Here is a 23,177-nt window from a genome sequence, read left to right as displayed (position 1 = left end):
GTAATAGATCACCTCTTTGATAAACTAATTTGTTTCACTCTGATTTTTGGAGTTTGATAATCTCAATAATAATTTTGTTTGAAACTACCTCTAAATGCTGCATAATGATCTGCAATTGAAATTGCCTAGGTTAAATGGCCCTTAAGCGCCTGAAATGTCTTGGTTAGCTTATGGGACCAAGGGGTGAATAGGATTATGACATCATAATGCTATAAGTTCTAGAAAGGGGACATTTCAAGAGGATCAGCTATGTGACATGTAAAGAAAGAAGAAAATTTTGTTATCATGCATGATTGGTGAAAGCTAGTGAATTGGACTTAATATAGAAATTAGTATACCAACTTAGGAGTGATAAAAGAACTTTGAAAACCAAAATTAAATTATGAAAACTCAAAGTATATATGATTACAATGACTAAGGTATATCACAATGTAACTTGAAATATCTAATTAAGCCAAGATGTTGTAACTTGAAATATCTAATTAATGTCAAAATAGAATAATATTTGAGGTTAGGTAACACCAAACAATACTCCACATGAAAGAAGCCACTTCTTGCTCTATCTCTAAGATATGCCAAATACAAGTAAAAAAAGATGCAATCACAAGTACACACTTAAGTTTCTACTCTAATATCACATTGGGTCTATTTAGTGCGCTGTTTTGAAGGATATGAGGAATGTCACCTTTAGTGTACCAGCTAAGGAATTAAATTGTGTGACTGGAGATAATTATGTGAATATGTGGGCATTGAAAATGATTGTTCTTTAGTCATTTCTTGCTTGTAATGGTGTGAAATTGGATATATATGTTAAGGAATCTTCTGTTAATTGTATCGTCACAGAATCTATGTAGTTGATTATCCCTCAGAGGTAATCTCTGATAAGTTGATTATAAAAACCATTTTCATAAAGCTAGATATTTTCAATGTTGTTAATGATTATCTGCTATATACTGTTTTGAATCTAATGAAACTAATGCTAATGTTTACTAAATACACTAAACAGAATCTTAATATTATGGTAGGAGACTGAACTAAGATTTCAAATTTGTATCTGATCTGTCCTGCAATATTTCTTTGTTAAATATCTTCTATTTAAAAAACATGAAGTTTAAATTGGATTGGTCTGATTTAGTTGATGTTGTTGAATGTGGTAGCACTAGCAGCGATAGAGATCTTCTGATCATACCCGTACCATTTATTTGTTCTTCAATCATTGCATTCGCTCATATTTTCCTGTTCCCTGTGGTGGCGTGGGTCGTACCAAGCTTATCTGATCGTCTTGTCGGAAGTATTCTTCATATTATATATTTTACAGATGTGTCGAAGAGTTCTTCTGTATGCTGTCTAGAACTTTATTGGTGTGTTGTCATATAGTCTGTAATGTGTATGTGCCGTTTTGGTTATTTCTGGCACCGTTCATATAATGTGTGTACTTCTTTAATGGTACCTGATTTTTATCTTACTTAGCATCCTGGTAAGCGATTCATAGTAACTTGTCTCTGCTGGCAATCTCTCACCATTTTGGTGGATATTTTATAGAAGTTGTCGGTGAATGTTTTGAAAAAGTCATGGTTATGAAGAAGATATCATTTGTGGCACTATGTCTATTCACCTTCAGCTTTCGTGTATAATTAATTCTTTTGTATTGTCATTTTAATTGCTAGTGAATTGCAGAGACATATGGGTGAGAGTTATCGGATTCCAACATATAGAGCTTCAACTCTTTATGAATAGCAGTTTTATATGTGATTGGCATAGAGATCTTGTGTAGTAGAAATTTTTGAATCTTCTGTATAGTCTATTATTGCTGTAGCAGAACATATATTGTGTGTTTTCAAGTTTTGTACGATTATGCAAAGTTCTACTGTGGATATGACTACATAGCATCTGTGATCATTGTATCTAAAATAAATCAATTATTGTGTCTTTAGTATCTTTGAGATTCGGAGATCCAGAAGGTACAGCAGGTGACTATTAGTGTTTATCATATATATGCTCAGTGGGATTTGATCATGCTGATTTTATCTGTAATTCCTATTCTATATTATAATGCTGGGAGCGTTTCTTTATATTTTAGACTTGAAGGCTTTCTAAATTTTCACTCAGTTATTATTTCAACAAAGTGATATTTTTCTGGTGTGGCTGGGTGTTTCCCTCGAGCAGGAGGTTTTTCCCAGGATAAATATTTGTGTCATCTGTTATACTTTTCCGAGTTTCTGCAGATATCATTTATACTATTCTGGTTCAAAAACAACAACAGATGTGATCATTGTTGTCTTTGTTTGCTTTCAAGATTTTAAGTATTTTGTGCAGGGTTGTGTGGATTGACCTAAATATTTGAGTGCCTACTATATTTCTGCATGTACCTTTAGGTGCATTTATTTAATATAAGCCTTATATGCTCCTTGTCTTTTACTTTGACAATCGACTCAAATTTCTTGTTCTGCATTACTTGTTTATTTGGAATAGAAGTTTTGTTGATGGTTGGGTTGTATGGTAATTTATGGAAGATAGGAGAGCCTTTGGCTGAAGGGAAGCTAAGGAGTAGGCGAACTGTTGAAAAAATCAACGGAGAAAGGAAAAATAGCCTTTGAATATTGAGTGGTGCAGGTGGGATCTAGAGGCATAAATGAGCCACATCTCCTAATGTTAAGGATTGTAAGATGTCCTCCATCATCCTCTTGGAAAGCTTCCATTAGTGGTTTAAGGCTTAAAGCAATGATCTCTACCTCGGTGGTTTCCCAAGGACCATCCACATAGGAAGTGACTATTGCACTACCTTGGGTCCTTGGGTGCCTATTACTTAATCTACCGAATAAAACTAAATATAATACCTATTTCCTTTTGTATCTCTGAAGGGTATAGTTGTTTAAGCTTGTAGACACTGGGACTTATGGAATCTGAAAAGCAGTTTATCCTTCTGTAATATGGAAATATTGTGTCATATGGTTGCTATATAATATCTTAAGACCTTTTATGCATTGATGCTTTAACTTAATTCAAATGGAAGCTTCTTTCACATTTAAACTGCACTCTCAATTCATCTTTTTGACATTTAAAAACTCATCTCGTGGATAAATCATGTCCTAAGATTGACATTGGTCTTTATTATTGCAGGAGCACATAGCTGGAGATGTTAAAAATAAATTCTCTCTGCCATCAGCAGAATTCTATCGCAGAGTATATACTGAAGTATGAGCTCTAATTTTGGCCTTTCATCCCTATGACTAATGGTGCCTTTATATCTTCTTTAATGAACATTTTTATAGTTGAAACAAATCATCATAAAGAAATTGTTGCAGCCAAAAGCATATAACAATATAATTTAGAGATGAAGGCCATGACAAGACATTGTTTGTGATGATTATTTTTAAATTTTAATTCTATTGATTTTATTCTTTTTTTTTTGATGGGTAAGAGGCCGAAGCCAAGATTAATTATTGTGTTGTGATTAATTATTATTTATTAAGCTTGGGTAGACTCGAACCTAAGACCTCTCAAATAAGAGGCTCACAATTTACCGTTGTGTTGTAGGCACTTGCCTCAATTGACTTTATTCTTTATTGCACCATGTAATTCTAATAATCTTTAGTTTATAAGGCTTCATTTTCTTTTGTTTACCTTAAGTAAATTTAATGCAAGGAATCATATGTATATGAAATCTATATTACTTATATAAATATGTTTCATATATGCTATTTGAACAAATAAATGAATTATGAAATAAGATTGAATTGATTCTCAATTAATTCGAGTTCGTATTTTTAATAGTGTGCAGGCCAGAAATGAAAATTGTGTTTCTAGAAACATTATTTTCTTGTAAGATATGTCCATTTAGATAAAAGCCTACTTGTTTGGCTTGGAAGACATGACAAGTATCATGCATGTGCTCAAAAGTTTGACAAAGTTCTATAGACAGATATACGAGGTTTCATTTAAAGATTTGTAGGACTGCAGGGCTATATCATAATACAAGAAAGGTCTTCTTATGCCTGTTCAAGGTCAAAAGATGCCAGTCATCCGTCAAGGCCTTCTTGTCTATATCAACTTGTGATGAAATCCGTTGAGAATCATGGTAGGATCACAGTTACAACAATGACAGAGGCAGGCACAAAGAGATTTCTGCAACTGTGCATTCTGTACATATGTTATTTTCAATTAATGATAGAAGGAAGTTCTGGGCAGAACAAAGTACTAAGAGAAGACACACAAAAGTAAGCTCCAAGAGGAATATCAATATACAGTTATGTACAAAATAAATTGAATCAACAATAACATAAAATGCAACATGATTGAACGTCTTATTACTTTTGTCCTTCTCTGAAAAGAAATGCCAATTAAGGCTATATGATTGAACATTTGATTTCTGATTGCGACAACTCTAGCAAGATTTCCTTATGCTAATGGATCCATGACTAGTAGTCTGTATACAAACGTCAAGAAGATTATCCTCATTTGAAGGAGATTTAATCTAGATTTTTAGCCTTAGGGTGAGAAATTTCATTCTCCAAATATAGAAGGCTTATTTAACCAAATTTGGTTTACATACACAAAATTTTATGTGAAGGTAAGAAGGAAGACCTGTTCTGAAATTATTTTGTCCAATCTTTTGCAAAATAGTGTAAGCCACATACTGATCAGTTTCTGGGCTTATGATAGTCCTGAGATCTGAAACTTTTCTTATTCAAGTGGAATTGAGATTTATCACCACTCTTTTCTTGTGCCTTCAATATGTATTATGTAATGTCCCCACTAATAGGGTTAGATTGGGACATTATTACATGGAAAAATAAATGTTAGATTTGAATATTAACAAGTTTAAATATATAATTCTAGCCATAGTTCTGGCCATTACCTCATTCTTATCTAGCCCTTTATACAGGGTTACTCATCTCTTGCACTAGCACGATAGTGATTTATATGAGGATCTCACTTCCTGCATTAACACTATAATATACACGGGATATAGTTACTTCTCGCACTGGCACCATAAGCCATTTATACGAGAGGACACATCTCATGCACTGGGACTATGATATTTTTTGTGAATTCCAACCTACCCATTTATATAGAGAGGATCCCCCAAAATCTATATTAGCATGAAGTCATTTATATAGAGATGTGTGATGTCCCTATTCTGGCACTATTATTCTCCTAATCATTTCCTTAAGACAATATTTAGACTTAATAATTATATTTCCATATATCATTCCTAAAGTAACTTGCCAATACCCTTGTATATTATGGCACAATATATATATATATATATATATATTCCATCATATATTTGACATATTAAAATAACCATAATATAAGAAAACATTAGTTTACTTGCACCATAATAACAACAAAATAAAGTGTGGCATATATCACCTTATGTACCCTTGACTCTTATCGGTTACGTGGCGCATCTTCCTATTTTATTGGTTTGATGCCTATGCTTGTGACCCTTATTAAATTGTGCTGTATGTAGGCTTGTGACCTTAATAATTACCTGTCCTGTCCATGGTGTCCTACGTCAACCTTGCGTTATAAGTTTGTATTTGAACGTTCATTCGGTGATTGGGGTGCAGTCGCTGCCACGTCGTTATGTTGATGATGTCCTTCCCACTAGATATCGTGTAGTCCTCTCCTTTTCCTCTATGACGTGTCCTCAAATGAATGTTGCTTGAATATTCCCTTCCAATCGGGATGCTTGTCTTAACTAGGTGTCTTGTCGATACATGCTATACTTTATTCATCTGACGGGAATTCCACGTGATCTCTCGCAGTGTATTGTGTGGGCCTGTTGTCCAATCACCTCCGATGATATTGCTCCCTTTATAATGTGATGCTATAATGTGCCAGAGAATCTGTGCTCTTCCTTCGTAGGTGTGTGTGTCCCCCTTTTGTATTTGTGTTCAACCTTTAATATATGTTGACCCTACCACCTCATAAATATATTTTTGATTTATTATATTCTATTCATTTATGATTACATTTAGTGGTTAACTCACTTTCTCAATCATTTAATGAATAATAATATTATTTTATATTTGTTAGATATGTTAGAATTATTATTTTTATTATGTCTTCTTAATATTTATTTGTAATATTATTATTATTATCACAGGCGATAAAAATAAAGAGTCAATTATATATGTTTACATGTCAATAGGGGTTATTACATGAACTTGTGTATGGAATCTAGCTAAATGCTTGGCAACAGAAGGAGGCTAAGCTTGATCCATTGTTTATGAGAAGAAGTTGTAGGTAGAGCTATAAAAATATGATAAGGAGCAAGGGGTTGATGCCTCTAGTGTAAATAGGAATATCACCCTTTCTTACAAATATACAGAGTAATCAAAATGATATACATAATTGAAATATAGAACATACCATTCATACCATGACACCTGTAGGCGTATTGGTAAACGGAATGGGAAATGGGTCCTTTATGGTTACAACATTTAGGCTTCTGAAGTCTACACATTCGAATCTGAGTACCATCCTTCTTGAGTGATATCACAATAGGAGAAACCCATTCGCTTGTCTGAACTTTAAATATTATCCCTGCGTCCAACATCTTTGTGATTTCTTCTCCTACCCGCTCGACATAATTTCTATTCATTCTATAGGGTCGTTTCCGTACTGGCCTTGCTCCAGGTATGAGTGGAATCCGATGGACACACACCTCCGGTGGTACTCCTTTCAAGTCTTTGTATGTCCATGCAAAAATGTCTTTGTATTCCATAAAGATTCTGAGGGTTGTAGCTTTGAGCACAGGATCCCAATCCTCACCTATGAATATTTCTTTGGTGTGCCCTTCTCCTAGGTTCAAGGCCTAGAGATTAGCCTCTTTGTATTCCACTTTTTGGTCAAAGATGTGGGCCGGTGTGGTATCCAACGTGGTTCCACCTTTGTACTCCATGTACTCCTTGGGATATTGTTCCTCTGACTCTTCTAACATGTTGCAGTCTGCTTGGAGGACTTCATAATTGCCCATTTGCTAGTGAAACAAGCCTTTCAGGGAGTATGTGTCATCCTCCAAGCACTCCCCCAACTTGAGTACTCCTTCCTCGTCGGGTTCCATTCCTTTCATATTCTTCTTCTTCAGAGTTAGATGCCAAGTCTTGACTCACGGACTGGTTTTTGAGATCAGTAATGTACTTCCTTCCTTCTGATTCAATAGAGAGGATGTTTCTTTTCTAATTGTGATTGGCTTTTGCTACCACCAACCATCCCCTCCCCAATAAAGCATCATATCCTTTCTTTACCAAGGTAATAACCACACAATCCAAAATAAACTGTTGGGTTCCTATTATTACCTTTTGCCCTATCAAGGTGCCAATTGGTTTGATGCCATGCTAATTTGCTCCCACAAGTTGGACTTTGGGCGGCCACAGGGTAGGTTTTCCAATTGCCTTCCAAGTATCTTCGGGTAAAACATTTACCTTGGATCCTTCGTCAATTATTGTGTTTGAGAGTTTGTACCCCATTATTTCCATCTCCACCACTGCTGGCGTTCTCCCCAAGCCTATTGTAAATAAGGTATTTTCTTCCTTTCCCACTGAAGTTTCTTCTTCCTCTACTCCCTTTACTTCTTTTGGTTCCATTGGTTCCACTTGCTCTATTGTTTCTGGTTCCCTCTCGGAATCCTCTTGCTTAGTTGGCCGCATTCCTTGTGTTAAGGCAACTTGTAACTGGGGTAGTGTAGCCAGTAATTCCCAATGGAGACCGGAATGGTAGTTTCTAATACTTTCTTTATAATGTTCGGTACCCTTTTCCCTTAGGGTTCTTAGCTGGCTTACTTGTTGTTTCCCCTCTCAACTCATTTTGGATGTTTTGCTTTGCCTCCTGAAATCTTGCTTTTTCCATTGTGGCCTCCAGGTATATGGCTTTCTTGGCTTGCATCCTTGTTATTGCAAGTATCTCCTCTTCAGATCCTTCAATATCCAACATGATTACACCTTTTTGCCTTGGGCAATTTGTATCCTCATGGTTACCCTGTCCACACCATTTGCAGAGCATCCCTCTATTCTGCCCCCCTCCATTTTGACACTCTTGGGCAAAATGTCCCCATTCGTTACATCTCTGGCATTGGATCATGAGCCATCCTCTAGAATCATATTGGATTGCCCTTCGGGGTGTGTTGGTGTTACTATTGTTGTTATTGTTATTGGCATTGCCTCTAGGTTACTCCTGTACCCCCTTGGGGAAGCTTCTATATTATTGTTCTTTGGGGGAGTTGCTAGTGGTGTAGACTGTTCTCCAGCGAACAATACCTAGGCATTCCTTGTTTTTAGGTTATAAGGGCAGTCCTTGATAGCATGACCCCCTATCTGGTAAATCTCACAAAACATCTTTCTCGGACATGTTCCTTTGGTATGACCCTCTTTTTGGCAGTTTGTACACCATATGTCTTTACCTTCCTTCCTCTCATCCTTATTTCTAGCTGCTTCCTTCATTAACCGTTTGAGGTCCTTCCTCAAGGCTTGGATTGTTTTAGACTCTTCCTCACTCTCCTCGGAGCTCTCACTAGAGCTTTCATGTCGTCTCCTCTTGGAGGTTTTAGTTTCACTTTCAATATCCATAACCCGCGTACAAGCATATCCAAAGGTGGATGGTGGAACTATCTTCATTTTTTTCCTTAAGGATGAGGTGAGTCCTTCAATAAACCATCTTTTTTTTAGCCTGTCCGTAGGCTTATTGTCCAATTTGTTGATGAGTTCCTTCAGCCGCTTGGTATAGACCTTTACTGATTCCTTCTTGTCTTGCCTAGTGTTATAGATTTTTGTGACAATTTCATCATCATCTCTTAACAGTTTAAATTCTTCTTCAAATACTCTACGCAAGTTATCCCACGTGTTCTTCTTACCAGCCTCCAAGTCTGCATACCAATCTATGGCGATCCCTCTTAATGTGGCAAGGAAAGCCTTCAGTCATTCGTTACTATCATTCTCCTCGTTGTCTTGCCATATAGTTATATAGGTTTTGCAATGGCGAGCGGGATCCTCTAATCCGTCCCTTGTAAATTTGGGCAATTTTTGTTTATCAACAACCATTTTCTTTGCTTGTTGCCGCCTTCCCAAGGGAACCCCTCCTCCCGAGGAAACACCACCACCGAGTGAAACCCTACTCCTAGATGAGACACTACCTCCTAATGGAACTCCCCCGCCAAATGGAACACCCCCGCCAGATGGAACACCCCTGCCAGATGGAACACTACTTCCTGATGGAAGTTTACCTCCAGATGGAACACTACTTCCCAATGGACTAGACTCCTGACCCCTTATCTTCTCTTGAGTGAGTTCTTGCCGTTCAGGGGTTTCTGGTTTCCCACACGTGGACTGCCTTTTCGGTGTGTCTGAAATAACCAAATTGGCTAGTTCATCAATAGTATGTTCAATCCACCCTTCTTGACTTTGATGAGAATCTTCTTGTGTGCTCCAGTTACGACGCCTCTCTTCTTGTTGCTGGAGATGTAGGGTTCTTAGGGCGACTTCCTCCTCAGTTTTGTCCTTGGTATTGTCCTCCGGTATATATTCGAAATTAAGGGCATGAAGTAATTCAGTGCCTATCTCCCTCTCTTGGCTTCTTATTGGGTTCCTCTGTTCTAGAATTCCGTGCCTCCTCTCTAAACTGTTGAAGAACTTGTTGCCTTCTTTCCCTCTCAATTTGTTCTCTTTTGTCCTCAATATTTAGGAGGTTCCTTGCCAACAGCCGAGGAATCTGCCTAGGAGATTGTACACCGCCGGTGGCATGGAGAGTTCATCGCATACCGTGCTCTTAGGAACCATCCTCTCACGGGCTTCCTTTTGCACGTACTGCTCGACCGCAACTTCCCTCGCTGTCACCAGGTTGCGCGTCAATTGATCCTCCCTAGTTATTTCCTCCTCCTCTCCGTCGCTATTAACAATTTGGATGCAAGGTGTAAACGATCTTCCCATTAGTCCATTCTATCACTACCGTACCTCCAGATCAGAACTTAGGCACCGGCGCCAAAAATGTAAATAGGAATATCACCCTTTCTTACAAATATACAGAGTAATCAAAATGATATACAGAATTGAAATATAGAACATACCATTCATACCGTGACACCAGTAGGCAAGGAAATGGTTTCTTTTATTGATAACAAAATCATACATGTACAATACCAATGTTCCACATATTTATAAAGTGTCAGTTAGTTGGAAACCAACCGATGCATTTCCTTACCACCTAACTACCCAACCCAACTAACAATAACAAGTACTAACATAACATTTATTTATTGCGACTACATCTAGCAAACCTGAAATGGAGAATATGCTATGGTGACATGGTCAACTTTCTTAAACAGTATATCTAAAGATAAAAACCCCAATGCTTATTCTATTTGTGATAGATGTAGATGGTACTAAACAATGAGCAATTTGCTACCTTAGTCTAACCATCAATTTGTGACTTTAATGACATAGAAAACCCTAGTTGACAATGTAAAAGCTTATACAAATTTTTTCAAGATGACGAGGAAGGATTGTGACACATTTGTAAATAAATGTGAGTGTTAAACCAGAGTGATACCAGTCATCTTGGAAAACAACTCAGCAGCTTTTGCCATATTTGTTGGTTTAGTGCATGGAAGGAAGATAACCATTTAAGAAAATCCGAATTCAACAATAAAGATGCAATCATTCCTCAAAACATTTGTGGCAAATCCTTCATTAAAGCCCATCTTTAGGGGTTCCCAAGGTCAAGAGGGAACAAGAAGTTATTGGATAAATTGATATTTCTAATAGAAGGTTTGGATTGGCTACAAATGAGAAATGATCACCATATAAGGGTGAGTGTGCCTGTTCTACAAATGAGGCATATCGAATTAGTTGGCTCACAAGGACAATGATCTTTTAATGTATTATCAATGAAAGGATCTTGATTTACCCCTTTATGTTGTTGCAAAGGTTCAAGATTCAGTATAAATGTGGATTTCAAGTGTAGAGTATCCATCAACCTTCATAAGCAGCAAACTTAGAATAAAGGATACACTTCTTTCTTTAATGGGGGTGTCCTTGTGACCTATGCCCAGCAATGACCAGCGGCCGATGCGAGCTTAAGGCGAGACTAGTCCCCCACGGGTGCAAAACAGCCGTGCGCTAGCCAATCTCATTGGGTGAACCCAAAGGTAGAATCAAACCCGAGACCATGGAGGTGACCCATGACTTCAAGCCTATTTGTCTACCATGTGCGCTAGGGGTTGCCCACGAATAACGGATACGCTTAACTTTGGAAGTAGTTCTGCTCAACATATCAGCAACTCAAATAACAACTCCAATTCTTTATTTAATAATTAGATGGAATTGTTGTATATAATAAGCCCATTACAGATGCTTTTGCTCTTCAATGTATTATGAAATAAAAAACATAAGTTGTTGATGATCAATATTAAGAATAATCCCTTTACCAAGGATATGTTACCTCCATCGCTTGAGTGTTTGAGTCTGTATATTGATTTCCTTACGATACATTCAATACATTGCCCTAATTGTAGAAAATGTGAATTAGTGTGCAATTCCAAGTTCTACCAACTCTAAACCAAGCTCTATGGCATAATCTGAAGCATGGGTCCCAACCATAAATAGGTAACTTAAGTCAGTAAGAGAAAGCACTATGTTTGAGCAAAGGGTATATCTGAGCTGCTGAATTTTAGTTGTTGCAACAGACTATGAGAAACGCTTTTGATTTAAATATTTGATGTAGTGGTGTGGCATATGATTGCAATGTTGACTAATTTTTTTTATAGAAACTCATAGCATGATGGAAATGTACCATGCCCTTTCAACCCTAACATCACCGTCTACACATGGACGTACACAATCAATACTATTAAACAAGGACATAATTTGATAGGTCACATGGTGAAAGCTTCTTATTCACCTTTGTTTGTATTTGTCAGGCTCTAGGATTCAAAATGAGAACATCTGGCTACTATTGTGATACTTTGGGACAAAAAAGATGAATTGCCTACAATCAATTCCACTGTAGACTGCAAACCACCAAGCCCCCCATTTACCAGAGTTGACAAGGAAACTAGTTGATAATGTAAGAAGGTTGTGGGCACTATCTTAGACAAGCGAACACCTCAAGAATTGACTATTCCAAATTTCCAACAGAAATATTTGTTGGCATAATTGTCTCAATGCTCGGGGACTGACTAGTGCATTCACTTATGACTATGTTGTCATTGATGTCAAGGCATAGAAGGAACAAAGACTGGTATAAAATCATGACCGACAAGGCCCATCGATCTTGTGTGTGTGACTCTAGTTCACAAGGGTGATCAGAGAAAGGTGAAGGACAAGCCCAACATAAGCAATGGCTAAGGTTATCCACTCAGATGCAGTTACTGTAAGTGAAGTAAGAACATGCAGAACAAAGTCAAGCATGAAAGAAAATTAGAGCGACCGATAATCATATAGGATGGATTGGCCTAGTTAGCAAGGAAAGCATGGAGCAAGATACTTGTGACTGCCACGTCATAAAGTAGGCAGTGGTGCACTCATCGATGGACTTAATGGTGATGGAGTTTTCACATCAAGGAATAGTTAAAAGAATTCAAATTTGAATTCTTTCTAGCAATGCAAGGCATTGAGGACACAACACATCCATGACTCTTGCACGAACACACTACATCTGCAAGACTGACGCACAACAAGAAGAGGTCAAGGTAGAAGTAGGCTTGAGAATTCAAATTTTGAATTCTCAAATTAGGGTTCCAAAGCTGAACGAGAAGAGACTATAAAAGTAAATAGAGTCAAAAGAGAAAATGTTAGATTGCCAATTGATTAACCACAAAGCCAAGAGAGACAAGCTAAATATAATCTCGAAGTGTGAAGAAGTGATAGAGAGAGGTCATAACTAAAGAGATAGTATGTTGAGAAGCTAGTGAGCTCGAGCAATACAAGAGTGAATTCGTAGAAGATTGAGTAGTGCCAAGCATGTAACTAATCGTGTCTGAAGTTGCAGAGCCAAGAGAAGGAAGAGCATAGTTGTTGACAGGTCAAAGAGCAATTTAGGGATCTATTCAAGCCAAGTATAGTAGCTATTTCATTAGATCATTTCCTTATTGTTTACTAATCTTTACTATAGTAAATCCCATCGAGGGTGGACCCTTGTAAGTTCTTTGTACTAAATCCCCTAACAGGGTGACACATTAACTTGTGTTTTGAAGTCCTCTAACTAGGCTGCTCCTAATAGGACAAGACTTTCATAGGTCTTACCTAAATTCCTTAACCAAGTGGCTCCTATCAGTGTCATAATCTATCAATAAAGATAAGCTCTTGACCTGGCGCACTTCGGAAGAGTGCAAGCTTCGTGAGGATCGACTCACACACCATGGTTTTTACCCTAGTTGGGTTTCCACAAGATAAATACTGTGTTACGTGTTGCTATTGATGTGCTCATTGTTTTTGCTTGATCTTGACCGGTCAAGTTTTAGCTAGCACTAACCTGCAAATTGACACAAAGTGTGGTATAAGTAGAAAAGTAGTAGGGTATACTGATCCACCCCCCCCTCTTAATATACCAATCTATGATTGGACCAACAATATCTCTCCCTTGCACTAAAGACTTAAACATGATAAGTAAGGGCCTGTGAAAATAAACTGAAATTCATGACTAAGGCATGGACAACACTAATCAATAGCTGGAATGAAACCAATAAATGTTCCTCTTGGTATATATAATGCGATGCCCAATCACTACATTGTCAAAATGAGGGCAATAATTGGCTTCACACATGAAGTGCTTCAACCACTAATGTTGACCTCAAAACCTTGGATCAATGTAAGGTAGAATTAGTCAATCTCCTTGTTAGAGACATTCTAATATTAAAATGCTATCAATATCCAAGCATTGAGTGCAACACCAATGGCCACTTTCTAGCCTTAGCTGGGAATTTTTGGCTTCTTGTTTAGAAGGAAGAGAATATTCCTTTGGACATTTAGTTTAAGTTAGGAATGATGGTAATGCCCTACTATAACTATTCATATGATCATCTCTCAATTATTCCTTCTTAAATAAATCAGTGTTACTATGTAGGTACTGTGGCAATTTCAAAAGGATCCTGACATATTATCAATATTATACGGTTGAATCTTGATGTATTATCAATATTACACATTTGAATCTTGATAGCAATATCCCAATATGACTTGTGGAAAATATCTCTTACTTTTCAATTAATGATCTTTAGGGGATTTCTAATGACTGGGTCAAAAAGAACAACACTTGTTGAGGGTTTTGCAAATGGGCTTGCAAGCAGAGCTGAACCACGTAGGAAACTCTGTAGGTAAGCATGCTTGAGCTAGATTAGTATTGGGATGGGTGACCTTCCAGGAAGTCCCATTGCTTCACCTTTGTGAGCATCACCTAGATGCAATGAGTGCTAAGTATTCCATTCATTCCCATAAGCGATGGGCTCTTGTAAACCACTACTAGAGTTTTTCTTGTGAACCACTACTCATGAGAGATGGCTTAGAGTTTGACCCAAGAATCTACACAACTGAATCTTGATAGCAATATCAGGGTTTGACTTGCTGTGCAAAATATCTCCTACTTATCAGTTGATGACCTTAAGGGGCTTTCTAATGAATGATTCTTAAGACACAACACTTGTTGAAGGTTTTGCAAATGGGGTTGCAAGCAGAGTGGGCTTAATGGAGGAAACTTTGTAGTTAATACATAAGCTGGAGTAGTATTGTGCTGGGCGACCTCCCAAAAAGTCCTGATGCTTCACCTCTCTGAGCATCACCTAGATGCACTGAGTGCTAAGTGTTGCATTCATTCTCATGAGAGATTGGTTCTTAACTTCTTGTGAACTGCTACTCATGAAACATGGGTTAATGATTTTGACCTGAAAAACTACTCAGTTGAAACCTGATAGCAATTTCACAATTTGACTTACTACTGAAAATCTCCTACTAATCAATTCATAATTTCTATCCCTAAGGAAATACAATCCTTCACATCCTTGTCAATTTAAAAAAAAAAAAAAAATCTTCTTGAACCAAATTTACTGTAAACAAACTCTGAATTTTATTTCCAGCAACCTGAAAATTTGCTTAAAAGTTTAAAACCCTCTTGCAATGCTTGATGCAGGTCTTGGAAATGCTTGATTTACTGCCAAAATTTACTTGAGTTAGGGCATAAATCACCTTGCATATCATCCTGCTGAAAATTGACCTTCTTAGGAAAATTTGCCCTTGAATCTGATTTTGATTTGCATTGGAATTTATTTGAAGAATGATTGAGAATGATGTTTTTCATATTATAATAATGGGTGCTTCATTTATGAATCTCAATTTTTTTGAAGAATTTTCTTTAAATTTTTTTAGATTTCCTTCCCTTTTGGATCAAATTGGTCATTCGTTTTCTTTTGCATAAAAAAATTAATTTAATCTTTAGGGGAAAATTAACCTCCTCATGGAATTATGGGTGGAAATTGACCTTGTCATGGAGTGATTTGTGGAGATTTAATTGATCTATTGGATGTGGATTTTTGAGTGAATATTTCACTTCGACATGGACTGTGAAGTGTAAAATTGACCTTAACATGGATTTCTTGGTGGAAATTCACCCTAGTCAAGTATTTCTTGGTGGAAATTCACGCTAGACAAGTATTTATAGGTGGAAATCCGATGTAGGCAAGGATTTGCTGATGGAAATTCAATGTAGACAAGGAGTTTTTGTGGAAATTCAATGGTGTGTTGGGCTTTCTTGGAAATCATGGAAGTTCAATCATGATTTTAAAACTCCTAAGAGGAAATTTGAACTCGACAAGGATTTTGCATGGAATTTCAACTTTTTCCAAAGATTTTTTGAATTTTCCTTGTAATTCCCTTCTCAAGCTTGGAATATATCTTTTACTTTTATCTTTCATTTTTCCAAGTATTGAATTATCTTTTTTTTTTTCATATCACAATTTCATAAATTTTATCCTTGACCCACATCTGAACTTGATAAAATGTAATCCTTTTCATCCTAAGACGAGATTTTGAAATCACCAAACCTGCAAAAACATAACAACCAAACTAAACCTAGCTAGTGGCAACAAAGAGGGGTCCCCATTCATAATGGAGTGATGTGTGAAAAGGTCGTAACACATGTTGTCTATTTCATCATCTAATCTATATTTGGAAAAGTTTCAACATTATAATTACCAAGACAAATTGTATTATACCATTGGGTACCTTGTCCCTATACTCATTACATCTCTTATTGATTGTATGTACATGTATTATAGTGAAGCATCATAAATATAAATGATTTCAAAATGCTTTCCATCTCTTTGAGTTAATACATTTTCCTATTTGTCATGGTCAATAATTTAGAGTATATAAACTTATCTAATATCATGGTAAAAAAGAGTTTGGTAATCATTAATTAGCTATTAAATAAGAAAATGAGTCATTATATATCATATTTTGAGATTTTTTTTAAAAATTTGAAATGAATCAAGATATGCATATTGATTGCTTTTTCAATGAATATAGATTAAATTTGAAAGTGTCACAATTTTCTAATGGTGCAGATAGAAGTTGTGGGATGGGAACATGTTGTTCACTTGGGTGAAGATTTAGCTTCTGTTCATTTTCGTGTCTTGTAAGTGTAATGTGATTAACATTTTTATTTGATTTAATGATTATTTGTCGAATGTAAACATAAAATTGCAAAGAAATGATTTAATGATTTCATGGATGCTACATATAACCTCGGTTAATCTACTGCCCTAATATATAATGAAATGCATATTACTACCATGGATGATTTTCCTTAGATTATGCATGGTTATATTCTCATGATGCAATTGTTTCGGTGTTTCAATGCAACAGCTTGGATTTCTTTTGTTGGACATTATGTTTTCAGGATTACTTATTATTTGATTGTGTCTTCTTTACTTGTCTGAGATCATCAGTTTGAGTTCTGCTCCACTTTATCTGTTTTATTGCTTCCAAGTTCCATGTTAAGATATTTTTGATTTGGTTGTTGTGGTTCCTCTTTGCGATCTCGCCTACTGATCTTTCAAAGAACTTCTTTTTCTTTCTTAGCGATGAGGGAGCTAGAGAGCATGTTTTGGAGATAACCCTACCTTCGAAGTATCCTGAAGTTGAACCTGTGGTTTCTTCGGTGAGTCTTATTTTTTGATGCAAAAATGCTTCTCAACAAAATAATTTGTATTATAATGCACATAATCAGAACAAAATTTTGGATGACTATTTGCATGTAAAACTAATGATACTTGGTACTAATCCTCATTGCATGCTTTAGTCTATTGCTATTTGACAAGAGTCAAATAACATCTTGAAATCTAATCACCAATGCATAAAAAATTAAAATACATTTTGGCATTCTTATTTCCATTGCTATTATGTGTTCCATAGGATAATTGTGCATATTGTCTCATCAATATCAACTAGATTGTTTTGGGTAAAGAATCCTATGATCATTGCAAAGCTCAGAGATTTAAAGGAATTATAGAGACATCAATGCTAAAGAATTTACAGCAGTAATGTATAGTTTGATTAGTTTTAAACAGAAGTTAACAAATCAATGGTCAAATGAATTGACCGTTTGGGTCTCGCATGCCACCATATGAAGCTGTAGTGTGAGATCTGGAAACAAAGAAATGATAGAAATGAAAAAAATTGAACATGATTGTCCACACACATTTACAGCATTGTTGTCTCTAGCCATGACTCTTAATTACATCATAATGTATGTCAAAATGAGAGTTCTTTTCCCGAAAGAGGTGTAAAGTAATCTTTTACTTAATCAAATGAATAGCCACAACAATATCAATCACACAACATCAAAAATTACGAAGACAGGCTAAAACAATATTTGAATAGAAGCCATTTCGAGAGAAAACCATGAGATAATATTGCTTATGTACAATTCTTGTACAAACTTTGTAGGCACCAACCTATTGGAGACATGAATCCTTGCTTATCTTTGTAGGCACCAACTCACCACAGACACCAGTCCTCACTACTGAGCACCAAACCAACAAGACAAAATATTCTCTTTTATTGAGAGGCACGAACCTCTAAAACAACAAAAAAATTATCTTCTTGATATTGCTTCTTGAAAGCTTGAGAGTCTATAAAATCTGCTAAAATTTAGTTCTTAGATCTGCTTTAAATTTACCATAGATCACCTCCAGAAGTCTGCGGTAAATCTCGTTGAAAGGTCTGCTATGTAAAGTTCCCATTCTATCTGGACAAAGAGCTCAATTTTGGGAGAGACAAAATTGCAGAGGTGCATCAAAGGATCTTACAAAAAGATTTCAGTGATAGCTAGAAGACTGATATTAAGCATTGATCAAAGCATCAACTAATATCCTCGGTTACCCTGCATTTCCAGGAACACGAGATGGGGAAACGGGTTTTTGGGACTGACATGTTTTTTTGTCATTTTAGGAGATGAGAGAGGTAACAACCATTTAGAAGATAAGAAAAATATTAAATATAGAAAAAATCTAAATGTCTGTAAGAATACATGGTCAAAGCATGCTTCTATGCATTATATAACCTTAAGACATAACGTTTGTGTTAAATATTTTTATTTGAGAGTTCACATGAGAGTTGAAATTGTTAAGTATATTAGCTTCAAGGAATTAAAGCAATATATTTGAGTTACTTTTAAATCTGATTATTCATACATACACACACACACACACACACACACACACACACACACACACGTGTCTGTGTGTGTGTGTACATATAAATATATAACTAATAAATGAAATTATTCATATGATCTCATATATATATATATATATATATATATATATTATAACCTTGCCTTGTTGACCGTCAGACTTAATATAAATCAATGAGACGATTATATTGATGAAGGAGTATAAGCATATTAAAGATATCGGTTGGTGAAAGACTGCCGATTAGTGAGTCGTCTCTAAAGTTATTAAGTCTGCAGTTATCTTGATTGTATCGGTGCCTCCAAAGTGTATGTGTTGGGGCATGGATACGTAGGGTCACAACCCTCGTACACATGCCTCAATACATACTTATATATTCTTGCAGAATCTGAGTTGAGTATCAATCAATAACAACTGGAAATTGTATATCAAGTATTCAGACCTGCACATAGATAAAAACAGCATCAGTTAGATTAAAGGAGATATTACTTATATATATGAAGACAAATTAATCAGATCTGAATTACAGTCATAAGAACATAAATTGAAGTTTGTCCAAGATACTCTCATTACAGATTATAAGAATTGTAAGTCTACTCCAATAAACGATCTATAAAACTTTACATGGTATCAGAGGCTAATTGGCAGAGAGACTTCTAAATTAAATTCTTACAAAACAACATTGACAAACATGTCAAATAATGTCAGAGTAGAGGACAGGCTGGAAGGAGCAGCAAACTTCTTCTCTTGGAAAATTCGAATTATAACAGTGCTAGAAGAATTAGAACTAGAATCATTTATTGAATCAGACAGTTCAATACCCGAAGATGAGGCAGAAAGGGCCACTTGGAAAAGACGAAATAATAAAGCCAGGAAAATTATTGTCAATTCTGTAAAAGATCATATTCTTTCTTCCATTTCAAATCTCAAAAAGGCATTCGAAGTATTCAAAACAATTAAGGACACATTTGAAATCAACAATTATAGCAGATTAATTACATTAAAAAATCAACTGATGAATACAAAAATGAATAAAGGTGAGTCAATTTCATCCTACTTGGAAATCTCAGAGATAAAGAATCAACTTTCTTCCATTGGAAGCAAAGTAGAAGACCAAGAATTATCTATAATAGCACGTAGCGGATTACCTATACCTTGGGAGGCATTCATTTAGGTTGTCAGCAGACCCTCTATACCAGCGTTTGATCAACTAAAAAATGATTGCACATTAGAAGAATCAAGACTAATTTTGAGAGGAATCATTTCAAATCGAGAGGAAGAAAATCAAGTCCTTTTCTCTGTCTCTCATAATCAAGGAAAGAAGAGGAAATTCAAAGGAAAGAGATATGATAAAGAGGAAAGGAAATAATAATTACAAAAGAAATGATTTTTCCAAAGTTAAATGTTATAAGTTGGAAAAACTCGGACATACATTCAGAAACTGTCCTGAAAGGGAAAAAATCCTAGCCTTCTTAGCCGTAACTAAAACGGATGAAAATTTGTTATTTTATTCTGCTCTATCAAGTGAAATGAAATCAAATGAAAATGTTTGGATAATAAATAGTGGTGTTTCTTGTCATATAACAGGATTCAAAGATAAATTTGAAACTTGTGGTAATTATCTCACTGAAGGAGTCACCATTGGAGACAATTTCACATATCCAATAAGAGGAATAGGGACCTGTTCTATACAGCTAAGAACTGGGGTCACACTAAAATTAAAAGATGTTCTTTTTGTACTAGGCATAAAAAGAAATCTAGTATCTATCATTGAACTTGCTGATGAAGGGTTTCAAGTTACTTTCAGTGAAAACAAAGTATTGTACTGGCCTAAAAACACAAATCTCAAGAATGCTATTACTATAAGATCAAGAGACGGGACCCTATATAAACTTTGCAACATTCAAAAGCAAGCCCTAAGTCATGAAGTGGAAAATTCTAATGAAGTATGGCATAGAAGGTTCAAACATATTGGATTTAGTTCACTCCCTAATATAGAAAAATTCACCACTGGAACACCAAGCCTAAACTTTAAACATATAGGCACTTAAAGGATGTGCTCTAGGAAGGAATATAAAAAACCTTTTCCTCCAAGTGAACACAAATATAAATCAATTCTTGAACTAGTGCCCTCTGCCTTATGTGGACCCATGCCTACACTTTCTTTAGGAGGTTTCTCCTACTACATAATATTCATTGATGACTTCTCTAGGAAAACCTAGATCTACTTCTTAAAAGTCAAAGAATTATATAAGGTTCTATCAAAATTTAAAGAATTCAAAGAAAGGAAAATCAAATGTCAAAAAGAATTAAAACACTAAGATCAGACAATGGAGGAGAATATAACTCTGAAAATTTCAAAACTTTTAATACCTTTGTTGGGATTAAGAGGGAGTATACGATACCTTATAATCCTCAACATAATGGGGTCGCGGACAGAAAAAATAGAACCATTGTTGAAGTAGCTAATGCTATGCTTCATGATCAAAATTTATAGTACTCATTTTGAGCAAAGGCCACCAATACAGCTGTAAACATTCAAAATAGATGTCCACACTCTATACTAGAAAACATAACTCCTAAGGAAGTGTGCTTAGGAATTAAACCTCACCTAAGTCATTTCAGAATATTTGGCAGTCTTGTTTACATTCACATACCTAAAGAAAAAAGAACTAAATTAGAACCATCCGAAAAGAAAGGAATTTTTGTTGGATAGAGTGGAAACTCCAAAGGGTACAAAAGCTATATACCTAGACAAAGACTAATTAAAATAAGTAGAGATGTCATATTTGAAGAGAATATTGCTATAAAACTATCTATAGGTATAGAAGATGAGCCCATCACAGACTTAGATGAAAATCTACAAACTGAAACTCAGAGGGAGAACATATTAGAAGAGAATGAATCATTACCCGATGCAGATAATAGAGACAACATTAATGTCAAGAAAAGGCCCTTATTGGCAAGGAAAATGATTGAAGAAAATAATGTTGAGCCAGATGAAATCTCCAGGGAAAGCAAGAAAACTAGGAACAAATCTTGTTATACTGCCTTAGTAATTGCACTGACAAAATTTGAACCATCAATTGTTGAAGAAGCCTTAACATGTCAAGCCTGGAAAGATGCTATGGTTGAAGAATATCAATCCATATTACAAAATGATGTTTGGGATATAGTACCTAGACCAAAAGACAAGTCGGTTTTTTCATCTAAATGGTTTTATAAAATCAAATATGCTTCTGATGGAAGTTTTGAAAAACATAAAGCAAGGTTTGTTGCTCGAGGTTTTTCTCAGAAGGTAGGCATTGATTATGAAGAAACTTTTGCTTCTGTTGCTTGCTACACTTTAGTAAGAACTATTATTGCAATTGCAACATCCAAAGGATGGAAGATACATCAAATGGATGTCAAGACCGGATTTCTGAATGGTGTTATAAATGAAGAAGTATATATCGAACAACCTGAAGGTTTTGCTATAAAAGAGAAGAATAAATATGTACGTAAACTAAAGAAATCTTTTTATGGACTCAAACAAGCTTCGTGAGTTTGGTATGAAAGGATAGACAGCTATCTTACCAAACTAGGATACTCAAAGAATGAAGTGGATCCAAATATCTACTTAAAAATTTCTAATGATGACATGTTAATCCTTGTTTTATATGTTGATGATCATTTGATAGCAGGAAATGATGACTTGATTGAAAAATGCAAACAAGACCTTATAGCTGAATTTGAAATGAATGATCTAGGCTTACTACACTATTTCTTGGGCCTAGAAGTCTGTCAAAAGGAAAATCATATTTTCCTAAATCAAGAAAAATACACCTTGGATATTCTAACTAGATTTGGGATGATGGACAGTAAACCTCTATCAACTCCAATGGAAGCAAATCTACACAAACTAAAAGAAGAAGCTGCAAATTCTGAGGCTATTGATCCCACTCTTTATAGACAAATCATTACATCTCTCATGTATCTTGTAAATACTAGACCTAATATTTGCTATGCTACAAATGTTTTAAGTCATTTCATGTGTGAACCAAAGAAGATTCACTTGATGGCTGCCAAACATATCTTGAGATATCTACGTGGCACTATTGGTCTTGGTTTGAAGTACAAAAATGTAGAGATCAAACTTGAAGGTTATACTAATTCTGATTGGGCTGGCTATAAACCGCAAGAGTACTACAGGATGTTGCTTTAGTCTTAGATCAGCAATGATGTCTTGGTTTAGTAGAAAACAATCTACAGTTTCCCTGAGTTCTACTGAAGTTGAGTACCTAGCAACATCCATGGGAGCATGAAGTAGTATGGCTGAGAAAGCTATTATTTGGACGTTTTGGCAAACAACTAAGTCCTACAACAATTTATTGTGATAACTAGAGTTGCATCAGGCTTTCTGCAAATCCTGTTTTCCACAAACGGTCAAAGCATATCGAGACTCCTTATCATTATAGCAGAGACATGGTTGACAGAGATATCATCAAGCTGA

The 23,177-nt window shown here is 35.7% G+C and overlaps 1 protein-coding gene across 5 annotated transcripts in view; it reads left to right on the top strand.

Annotated features, from left to right (window-relative positions):
• LOC149557892 (zinc ion binding protein) overlaps window positions 1-23,177 on the top strand; it is a 188,915-nt gene that overhangs the window by 31,885 nt on the left and 133,853 nt on the right. For all 5 annotated transcript variants that reach the window (XM_089832348.1, XM_089832350.1, XM_089832349.1 and 2 more), the window contains exons 4-6: window positions 3,121-3,195; window positions 16,556-16,626; window positions 17,073-17,151. In XM_089832348.1, the coding sequence (XP_089688474.1) occupies window positions 3,121-3,195; window positions 16,556-16,626; window positions 17,073-17,151 (225 nt within the window). The remainder of the gene's footprint in view (window positions 1-3,120; window positions 3,196-16,555; window positions 16,627-17,072; window positions 17,152-23,177) is intronic.

The sequence above is a fragment of the Cupressus sempervirens genome, chromosome 5 (assembly GCF_028749045.1).
Source record: "Cupressus sempervirens isolate cs-2001-9-10 chromosome 5, ASM2874904v1, whole genome shotgun sequence".
NCBI lineage: Eukaryota > Viridiplantae > Streptophyta > Pinopsida > Cupressales > Cupressaceae > Cupressus > Cupressus sempervirens.
This window is presented reverse-complemented; position numbering and strand designations above follow the sequence as displayed.